The sequence below is a fragment of the Triticum dicoccoides genome, chromosome 2A (genome assembly GCF_002162155.2).
Source record: "Triticum dicoccoides isolate Atlit2015 ecotype Zavitan chromosome 2A, WEW_v2.0, whole genome shotgun sequence".
In the NCBI taxonomy this organism is placed as follows: domain Eukaryota; kingdom Viridiplantae; phylum Streptophyta; class Magnoliopsida; order Poales; family Poaceae; genus Triticum; species Triticum dicoccoides.
Window position 1 is genome coordinate 52,574,878 of NC_041382.1, and position 11,123 is coordinate 52,586,000.

Below are 11,123 nucleotides of genomic sequence, written 5' to 3' on the forward strand. Positions count from 1 at the left end.
TGTGGCATTGCGTACTGACGCACAAAGGTAATTTACTAATTCAACATCGTGTCCACGAGACATGTGGAAATGTGGCAAGCAATCTCACAGTAAAAAACCTACACACATCGCTCTCAGCAGTTAGGTAAACTCCTAGTTAACCACACCGATAGAGAAGAATAATCCGGGTCTTACTAAACTCAGACCGCACTCTGGATATTTTCTTCCAAAAGCTATTGTTTTTCTTTCGAAAAGGCGCTCTCAATGTGGTGGAAGCAATTCATCAGAAATCATTTCCGAAAGTTAGTATGAGCCGAAAGCGGACGCGCACGCTTTCGATCCATCGCTGCCTTTTCGTTGTCGACCGTGCACTTATTTGGCACACTCGCCTTGCTGGATGGCTCCACGGATGTGGAGTCCTCAGCCCAGCAACTATCTATTCTATGCCCCTGGTGGACTTCGAGTGAGCTAGTGCGGCCACCATTCGCCAACCCGAGACGTCAATCAACTTCATGGCACGCAAAGGATCAACACCGACCCAATTACGTCACCTGCCCGCCTTGAGATGGCGAGCGCCTATCGACCGGACACCAAATTCTCACACAACTTTTCGCGCGATGACACAAACTTTTCACACGGTTTTTCACACCGACATAACAGTCACTTGCATACATTGGCAGTTGCATGATACAGATCGATAAATGGTGATAAAAACGACCTTATTTGCACTGAAATGGACGAGTTCATCTGGCAAGAGACCTTGGGGGCACTACTGTGTAGTATATCTAGCTAGTCTGCCCTTGCAAACGCCAGGTCGAGGAGCGTTCTGAAGAACTTGTGGGGGTAGATGGGCGGTTCCTCCGTGAGTGCCTGCGTTTGAGACGATACCAGCACACAGATGTTACAAGGTGAAAGGTTTTGCATGGCCGTGAGGATTGAGGAGCAGCTAGTGTAAATAGATAGTACTGTAGTTTCTGGAGCAGTGGGCAGAAGAGCTTACCTGGTGAATCAGAACTGTGGACGGAGTCATCCCAGGTACGGTGTTCACCTCTATCAACAGCACCTTCAGGATGAAAATGCAGGAACAGTGATTAGTTACCACAGCTAAGCTAATTTCTTCTTCGATTTATAACTGCGCAAATATGGAAGAGAGAAGTGGTACCTCTCCGCTACGCACATTAACAAATGCGTCGATGCGTGAAAAACCCTCCAAACCCAATGTGTTCGCCATCATCTCGATACACTTTTTGCACTTCTCTAGCGCATCCTCACTACAGATGATAAAATACTGAGTCATGATGCAGAGATGAATCTGGAACTATGTTCATCTCGAATAAAAATATATCTTCAGTAACTATTACTCCCTCCGTTCGGAATTACTTGTCGCGAAAATGGATGTATCTAGAACTAAAATACGTCTAGATACATCCATTTCTGCAACAAGTAATTCCGAACGGTGGGAGTATTTCCCCAAAAAAGTGAACTATTTCAGCAGCAAGCAATCGCATCAAATCATGTGGGAACAGAGCAAGTATGGGAGAGATTCCAGTCAGTTGGTAAAGAAATCCACTGCACACACAAAAAAAAGGGAACTGATAACAGGAACAAATATCAGACCTCATAATTGTTGCCGGAGGTGGTGTCAAGTTGATTCCAGTTCCACCTGCAAGTACCAGCATATAGCAAAGCACATAAGCAATCTGCCTTAAGACAATACGACTCTGAACAGACCAATGTAAACCTTCAAAGATCTGTTCCAGACTAATCACCTTGAAATTTCTCTTCAAGAGACAAAATATCACCACTTTCTTTGACTGTGATGCTTGGATTCAATGAATGCATCTCCCCACGTTTGCCGACCACACCAACAGTCACTTCAAGCCACTCATTTTCGCCCTTCCATACCAGATGGCGGGTACTATCATTCCTTGATTTATTTGAGATAATAATTTCGTCGGTTTCGATAAATGGTTCGAATATCAGTGACTCCGGAGGAGGGACTGGCATCTCAATAACTCCATGTGCCTAGCAAATATAGATCAACGTAAAAATGCAGCTTAACATCAAGTTCCTCTGGCTTAATCAGTTACCAAATTGAATTTCTGGTACCCTGGATAGACAGTTAGCAGGCAGACGCGGAAGCTTTACCCTCAGCGCATTTGCATAGACTTCTAGGTCCTCTGGACATCTGATAACAGATAGTTTCTTAATGAGCTATGCGTAAGACAGCCAAAGTTTCATGTTAAATAGTTGGAAAACATCAAGTGAACAGGAGCTTAATGAAATGCTCACCGCAATCTTGCCACGCCAGTTGAGCATCCATCACGAGCAGGTTTCACACATACCGTTTCTGTTTGTAATTTTGCTTTCAGGTCATTCCAGATATCAACAAGAGATGACTTTAGTAGCTCTTCTGTTGCTCTTACATCCTTTGGTATAGTGTGAATGCCATAACTAGTCAACTGCACAAGTACAAGGAAACTGGTGAACCATCTCACAAGGCCACAATCATAGCATGAGTAGTACAGCTCTAACAAATCTAGTCAACAAGCAAACATTGCGCTGTTAATGAATTGCGCATGGATTATATCAAACATTGCCATTGCCAAAAAAAATCAGCATGGAATTCCTATAAAGAAGACCTGAAAGGCTCATACATGATCAACAGCAAGTGAAGTTGCAACTTTGTCCATGCATGTTCTAGAAGCTATTGGTCCTGGCCCTGCACAAAGAGAACTTTGATATTAGCATAATTTTATATTCTTAGAGTTGGAGACGTATATGTATCCTACAAGCTGTGATCACACCTGTGTAAGGAACTCCTGCAGATTCCAATAGCGATTGAATGGTGCCATCCTCCCCAATACCACCATGAACTACATGTAATATATTCGGTATTGAACCAACAAAAAAGAAAGCATAGGTGTTGAAGCATTGGCCTCTACATCTGTATTTTCACTATGTGCCTTACCACTTATGTTTGGTTTTATTGTGATAGAAGTAAGTAAGTATTAATAGAGTTCATTAGTTCCAGGAATTTTCTTTCAAAAAAATCCAGAAATATTATTCCTATTTTCATATCAAATTTCATTAACAGTTAATCGCATCCATCATAAGTTCATAAGTACATATATATACGAAAAGACGGACATTATTATGCCTAGAAAGGTAGAAGATTAGCTACAAAAATATGTATTGGAAAAATACCTGCTATGAACACTACAGCTTTAGCTTCTTTAACATAATCAATCCACTGTTGCAGGGAGTATTTGATAGGTTGTTCATCAGTGATGTCAAAGCCCGCAAACCAATCTTGCTTGCTTAATGCTTGTTGAAGTTCTTTCATTACTTGATCACGTAAGCGAGATGTTATTTCAACCCGCTCTGGTTCAATTGCTTTGAAACATGCAGCATGAACTTCTTCAGTGGTATGTCGTAACACTAAAGAATATCTGTCACACAATAAGAGGCTACTGCTTCAGTGAACTATAAAAATTAGGAAGGATGCAAGAAAATATCTTGCTCTTGATCAAAGGCCGATGTTGGATATGCCCACAGTTAAATCAGAATTCTGGTTTGGGCTCAAGCGCCCAAAAACTAGGACCAGCATTATGCTTCTGAAAATATGAGAAGTGAACTCGAAGCAAAATACTTCATCTAGTGCACCACAAACTTCAATCTTCAAGTCTCACAACTTGAATATGGGTGTCTATTTCATCCCATAGTTCGTCCCACATTTTTCATACTGACTACTAGTAATTAAAGTGGCAGATACAGGGATATGCAGTGGCAGATCTAGCCCAATGGACCAGGGCAGGGCAGCAGTGGAATTGTCCATTTAAAACTATTTATAATATTTTGTTGTGATATAAGCTAATGGAAAATCCCAGGGTGCGTGCCCGCCCCACCCTGTCCACTCTGGGTATATGGGGTATGACTGCAGCATCACAGTTGCACTGACAGAATGTAACAAGTAAATAAGATAACCCATCTTCTGTCCAAAATTATAAAATCCAAGACTGAAATGCAAGACAAACTTAATTCTTCAAGCCAATATACAATGTCAAAATAGTAGTTTTCAACACACCAATACTGAATAGCATTCTTCAATATGAAATGAATGTCCCTTTCAGGCCATAGATGCCCAGGAAACAAATCAAAATTAGGTTAATCAGTTAAGATGAAAGTAACATAAGTACTTTAGTAATAAACTATAGCAAATAAAGTTGGAATTCTCTGTTTCCAAACAGTAACTAGAAACTGCACTACGCAAGACTCAAAATAGGATTATTGGGCCTGTTCAGGTAAAGATTCATGTCCCACAATTAACCAGGTGGTGGAAGAAACACTTACGGCAGTGTCCAAACATCGCGTGAACTTTTGCTGAGATCTTGGTTGTGGGAAGAACATCCACTTGAAGGTGCAAGCAAGCACGGTGTCACATCAAGCTAAAGGCGCCAGAAGAGAAATGAATATACACCATCAGAGCATGAAACTGGAATAATGGTAACAAAATATAGACTGAACATGAGCTGATTGCCATCATGTAAACATGCATCAAAGCATCAGAATGAAAACACCATGGCGGTCAAGAATTAGGTGATTATATACTAGGAAGCTAGAGATCTTACATCATCGAACCCTTGCAAATTAAGCCAGACATTTGTGCCACTCATAAGAGATACTTGCCGCTCTGAAGTATCGCCACCAAATATCACAAATGCCTTCTGCTTGCATGTGCCATTTTGGATTATCTCTGCTTGTTTTGCAGATTGCATTTTTCTGGATAAAGCAGTCCATGCATTATTGCTTGAAACAAGGGAAGGAAAACGTGAGCAAGCACGCTGAACAATTGTACGGAGGATTCGAGAGTGAGAGAATCCAACCTGAAAAATGATTTTTTTTGTTCCAAAGTTAGCGTCGAGATCAAGCATTATATATGTACACATGTAAATGTCCAACACTTACTTGCAGTAATTCCACGATGATTGATGGCTAATGTTTTATACTGCGTACTATTTACAAAATATAAATACCCTCAATGGTGTTGTGCAGCAGTCAGAAAATGTGCACACAGACGAGGAAAAATCATGTAACCTAGTTGAATTGATTTTTATTTATAGAAACTGAAACTGCCAAATTTTGGATGTGGGAAGTACAGAGTATTAGCAGCGATACCTTTGAAGCTTGTTGAAATAAGAAACTGGTTTGCTCCATCCCACTTATCTGTTAAGACAGGATAACAGCATATGTCACACTAGAAATCACAACCCGTGCTGCAAACCCAAGCATGAGGAAATTTTCTAAAGATGCTTACCAAGTTAATATCAGTGAAAAGGACAGCACCATACTCTGTATTTCCAAATTTAACACCGTTTTCAGACGAGGGCAGAGAAGTAGCAGGACTTGGTAAGAACCAACCATCTATCCTAGCGAAGTCACGCAGGCCAAAGTGGCGAAATAAAAGGGATACTCCTTTTCTTATGCAATCTATCACCTCTGCCGGAAACCGTGGAGGTGTATGATAAGCAACCTGTGAAGGGGTCAATATTCAATGCATAGACGAACTATTCACGTGAGATAAGTTATAAAAAAGTAATGTCTCATTTTGGCAGGCTAAGTTACAAGGGTCGACAGAAAACATCCGCCCCTTGTGCATGTATATGACTCAATCACTTGCATAGCAATATGTGGTCCTTATTTCAAATACCTGTTGAGTTGGAAGGTACTTCCTACGGTAGTTAAATATTGTATCCTCCTGAATATCACTAGAAATTGATGACTGAAGCTCAACCTGCAGAAAAGGGGGGGAAAGAAACTAGTTCAGTCTTTCACTCTTTCTGCACATCTTACAGAGTTTCTAGAGATCAAACTCTCTCCATAAGGAACAACTTCTTTTGATATAAACCAGACTTTGGTTGGACCATGTTAAAGAGCAAGGACCATAGGAAAGCACAGGTAAGAAAAAAATGATACAAATCTTACTTCCGTTGGAAGCAAAACGATAGGCTCACTATTATTAGCTGTCCCAACATCAAGAACAATGGCTGTAAACTCACAGCCCCCTTCAAGAAAAACTTCGATGATAACCTTATCATCAATTCCCTGTTAGACATCTGAGATATCAGATTAGGTGGCACACTTTTTTTCTCTTTAAGAAACAATGGCAGTAAGTACTAACTACCAGGCACCTCTGAAAATATTCCCTCGGCTTTCTCAGCTGCCTCATTAGCACCATAAGCGACAACTACACCGATGCTTGATCCAGCTCTCGTAGGTTTGACCTGTGTATGCACATGAGGAGTTACATGCTAAGAAAGAAAATTTAAGGAATAAATTTTCAAATAAGGCATCTTTACTTACAATCACTTTGCCATTTTCTTTATTCAAATTGATGCTTCCAAACCATTCCTCCAATTGTGACTTAGCCAATTTATCCTTCTACTTTGTCATAGCCCGTAGGTGACACATGCAGGACACATGGTCAGGCGCCAACAGAAGAGCATCATGATTAGTAATCACATAAGGTACCTCCTAACAAATCATTCATTGCAAACTTCACTTCAAATTACTGAAGTCCAATCAAAATCATGGATTTTGACACAAGAATTCATCGTGTCTTCTGATTTTTGGATTATAATAAAGAGATACTTCTTGCCTTCCATAATTACCGTTGTACTTTTGCAAAAGACAAAATAAAATAAGTTTATCCTAAGTGTTTGTTAAGATTCAGTGCCCTTATTTTCTGAAAAAAGAAGCACATGAGACAGAGTTCTGAAAAAAAAAAAAAAAGGGCAGCCCGGTGCATGTAGCTCCCGCTTGCGCAGGGTCCGGGGAAGGGTCCGACCACTTTGGGTCTATAGTACGCAGCCTTTCCCTACATTTCTGTAAGAGGCTGTTTCCAGGACTTGAACCCGTGACCTCTTGGTCACAAGGCAGCAGCTTTACCACTGCGCCAAGGCTCCCCTTCACATGAGACAGAGTTCTGAATGATTAAAAAATTCCAGGGTGTTACTACCTGTTTTCTTTATAAACTACATACTGTGTGTACTAAACCTTGTATGCCTTACATAAATATTTTATAAAAAGAGCGGCTGAACTGTTAGTGAAGATAGGTAATACATATTGAATTGTGTACATAACACAGTCAGAAAGAAGCTTTACCTCTACAAGAAAGTTTGGTACTGTTAAGAAACCTTGAGCGTCGAGCTCGAGCGATGCATTATGCTGCAGCCATATTCAAGATTCATGAAATCAGGTCACTCCTATAATTGGAATTGTTCATATCAAGTGAATATACAAAACAATTTCACATTGTCATCAACCTTTAGTTGACAGTAATGATACATTAAAGCTGCTCATCAGATAGCATTTCGTGAAATCCACTTGTTTCATGCAATGGAATTTTTTTATTCTGACAAACTCAAACGTAATAATACTGCAAACTCATTTCATGAGATAATTCGGGTATGTTTGTTAAACTAGAAAATGTTGAGGATGACACTGGAATAAGCCTTCCCTGTCCAAGTACCAAAAATGACATTGAAGGATGATGAAAGCACAATAAGGGGAACTCAACTGAACCGAACTCAACAAGACATGAAGCCTTGAGCAACTATTTAGGGTGATACAAAAAAAAAACTTATGGTCCAAGTGGCTCCATGTCATGATTAGTAAAGCATACCTTGTCAAAAGCACGGAGGCATTCATTAGAGGGCGTCCCAACAAATGGAACATTTGCTTTCTCCAAAAGCTCCTGAATATTTTGATAGAAACATGGCAAACATATAAAACCTCACAAATACTAAATTTTCTGCTGAGTACTTGAGTTTTGTAAATATTGATGAATTGATATTAAGTTCTATACTGCAGGTATGCTGCCTTTTGGTAGGCCTTCGCATCTTGTCATCAACAAGAATCAGCAGCAATGTGAAATTCTCATAAAAATAACTAAGAGACAGTCAGCACTATATGCTAGTGCAATGCTGAAACAAACCGAAAATCTGCAACATGCACCGTGGCACCAGCATTTTATTTTGTTTGCATGTAAAGCATTATTAATATTCGTTGGTAACTACAAACCTGAATACCACCATCTTCACCAAATTTCCCATGTATCACTGGGAAGACAATGTCAACATTGGCAGCAAGATGTTCCGCAAATTCAGATAGGGTGGAAAATTCTTGTGCTAGACTGTAGGCGGTGAAATTTGAGACTGAACAATTTGAAATGGGCTAAAATTAGCAAGGAAAAGAAATAAACCCTGGCAGTAAGCTCACCTTTCAAGCTTGAAATCGAAATCGGAAGGGGTGTTGGAGTACAGCTGTGGAGTAAAACATGAGAGGCTGTCATTTTACAAACAGAGTGCTTCAGTCAACAAAATACTTTTTTTTCACGAGGGTATCTAAATTAACCCAAACAGAGTAGGTAGGAGTAATTGTTAATCAGAATCCAACCAACGGAATTGCTGTATGATCATTTTGCGTATAAAGAAATCACGGTGGGTTCAGATAACGCATCACCGGATTCAGTTTGGACAAACAAATCGACACCACAGCAAGCAGCCAATGACAGAATATTCAGCTAAGGAGTTAACAAGAGCAGCTGAACACATGGTGAGCTCACCTGGGCTGGCGAGATCGCGAACGCGTTCATGCCACAGTCGATGTAGTAGCAGCTCACCAACAAGTCCTCACCCTGCATCCAGCATTCCTCATCAGACAAGCAACAATTTAACTTTTTTAAGAAGAAGAAGAAGAGAGTGACCAGGCGTTGACCCGAACGCAGTCAAACCTTAAACACTAGAGTGATAAATACAGTAAGCTGGAAACGAAGGGCTGACCTGGATGTGATCGAGCACGGAGCGCGCGGAGTTGAGCGAGATGCCCCGCTCGGCGGAGGGCCCGCCGCACACGAGCCCCACCCGGAGCGGCCGCCCCTCCAGCCCCGCCGCCGCCGGCGCCATCCCGTCAACAGCCCGTTCGGAGACCACCGCGCGGAGCGGAGGAGCGGCGGTTCTGGCGGCCGAGGAGAGCGCGCGGCGCGGGGCGAGGGCGAGGGCGCGGGGCCGGGCAGTGGTTGCGGTGGCGGTCGCCGGGGAGGGGAGGCGGGGTAGCAGGCGGGGCGGGGCGAGGGAGAGCAGCATGCGATCGGCGCAATGCGGCGGAGGATGGGGAAGCGATGGAGGGCGTGTGCGGTGGTGGTGGTGGTGGTGGGAGCCGGCGGGAGTGAGAGTGGGAGAGGGATGTGGGCGTGTGCGTGTCGTCTTTGTAGCGGACGCGGCCGGCGCCGGCTTGTCGCTTCCGCCGGGCCGCGTTCAGGTGGTGGTTGTGTTCCCATCCGTTCCGAACGGCAGCTCTTGTTTTCCGAGGATTATCATTACACCCACTACAAGACTGCTGACGACACGTACGAGTAGTAATCATGTTTTTTCATGAATCACGTTCGTTGGCCGTCTGAATCTTTTCTTTAACATCATCTGAATCAATCCGGAAAACCCAATTCCACTTATTTTTAGCTTGGGTCGCCATCTCAACTGGATGTAGCAAAGTTGAGGTGAATTCAGATAATTCAGACGTGGTTGAAGCGCTCAGAGAAGGCTACTCAGCTTCGGTAGCCAGTGCGATTTTTGATGACTATTATTTCATGTCTTTAGAATTCAGTCATATTGTTTATGAGCATTGTTTTAGAGAGAATAATAAGGTAGCACATGAATTAGCTAGTCTAGCTAGATTCAATCCTCCTGATGTATGGATGGATGATCCCCCGTCGGCTATCATCCCCTTAATTGTATCAGATGCTACTATTGTAGCCAATTAATAAAGGAGGTGTTTATAAAAAAAAAAACTAGTGTTTGGAGAAAATCAAAACATGGGAATTAGATGGCACTTGCCAAGTTGCCATCCTAAAGAATTGATTTGTCCTGTTTCAAACACATAAAATGAGATTTGAGTGGAGTGTAGTTTTCTCCAAAAACACAGAAAATAAATACAGTATTCTTGAGAAAATCTTGTACTCGTTTCCTATAAACTGAATGTGTCTACAGAAAACTTTTCTCTGGGATCATCATCCCAATGTTTTTCCCATGTGAAATCCTCCAAACTGAACGAGGCCTAAAATGGATTGCATTGCTTTACCTACGAGAAAGAGATAAACGACCGCATATAGTCCAAGCAATAAAGGCAGACAAACGCCACTAGTCGCGTATGCGTATACAAGTGCCGAATCGGCGAGATTCTTTAAGGTGCTCCACTTACAATTGCTAGCGACATAATTGTCCTACTTGGCCGTCTAGACCTGCTTTTGACATAAACCCTTGCGATTCTATTAAACCATGGCCACTGCCAAAACGCTTTGCATCATCTTCATGTTTCTTTAAAGTGCTGACCAAGTTTGTGGGCTTAAGCTCGCAAGGCAAAGACTCTTAAAAACAACATTCGCAATGCAAAGTTAAGATCCATGCATATACTCTGCCGACCCACAATGTAATGTTTATACAGTTCCGTTACCATACAAAACCAACATCGATCCTTTAAAATGAACAATTGACTATCTTTTGGAGGGTCAAGTAATAACTGTAGACTGTGCATTCATACACTATATGCTACCTACTTCATATTTTTTTAGGGGCTACCTACTTCATTTTACTAGAATGAATCCCTGTTATTAAAATAGACACTTCCATTATTCTTTTGTCAGCAAACAGCCGGCTTCATTTTGTTTTGTTTTGTTTTAATAGGTAACTGGTTCATTTTATTTTCCTTGATTTATTCTAGATTTTTTGACAATGTCTGTTTAGTGGGAGACGATGTTTCTATCGACTACGAGGTGACTGTGCTGTCTATCAATCCCAAAATTTGTAACCTCGATCTCTCATAGGTGCTCATAAAATAAGGTGTGCATACATCCGTTCGTAGGGATGAGTATACATGCCAGTTTTAAGGTTTCAAACAAACCACTAGCCATTAGAAAACCCATGACGAACCCATGCATTTGTACCGCGTTTTGTGTTTTTTAGGCAAGTAACTGGCTAATATTATTATTCATTCTAACTTGGGCTTTTAGGAAAACTATCATTTATTGCATATCAAAGTTCATAGGTACGATAAGCTAGACCGCTCTTAGCTAAATTACGAGGATAAAT

General features: G+C 41.5%; 1 protein-coding gene across 1 annotated transcript; it reads right to left on the reverse strand.

Moving 5' to 3' along the window:
• Nucleotides 1–597: 597 nt before the first annotated feature.
• LOC119353167 lies at nt 598–9,208 on the reverse strand. The gene is made up of 24 exons (XM_037619757.1): nt 8,823–9,208; nt 8,606–8,677; nt 8,260–8,303; nt 8,062–8,173; nt 7,664–7,735; nt 7,144–7,206; nt 6,343–6,420; nt 6,171–6,263; nt 5,965–6,084; nt 5,690–5,773; nt 5,297–5,512; nt 5,158–5,205; nt 4,611–4,865; nt 4,333–4,427; nt 3,187–3,431; nt 2,787–2,855; nt 2,637–2,701; nt 2,272–2,441; nt 2,089–2,167; nt 1,749–2,004; nt 1,597–1,642; nt 1,142–1,250; nt 980–1,042; nt 598–849 (listed from the first exon to the last, which is right to left on the reverse strand). The coding sequence occupies exons 1-24, from the start codon at nt 9,123–9,125 to the stop codon at nt 769–771; spliced, it is 2,838 nt and encodes a 945-aa protein (XP_037475654.1). The 5' UTR covers nt 9,126–9,208; the 3' UTR covers nt 598–768.
• Nucleotides 9,209–11,123: the final 1,915 nt, after the last annotated feature.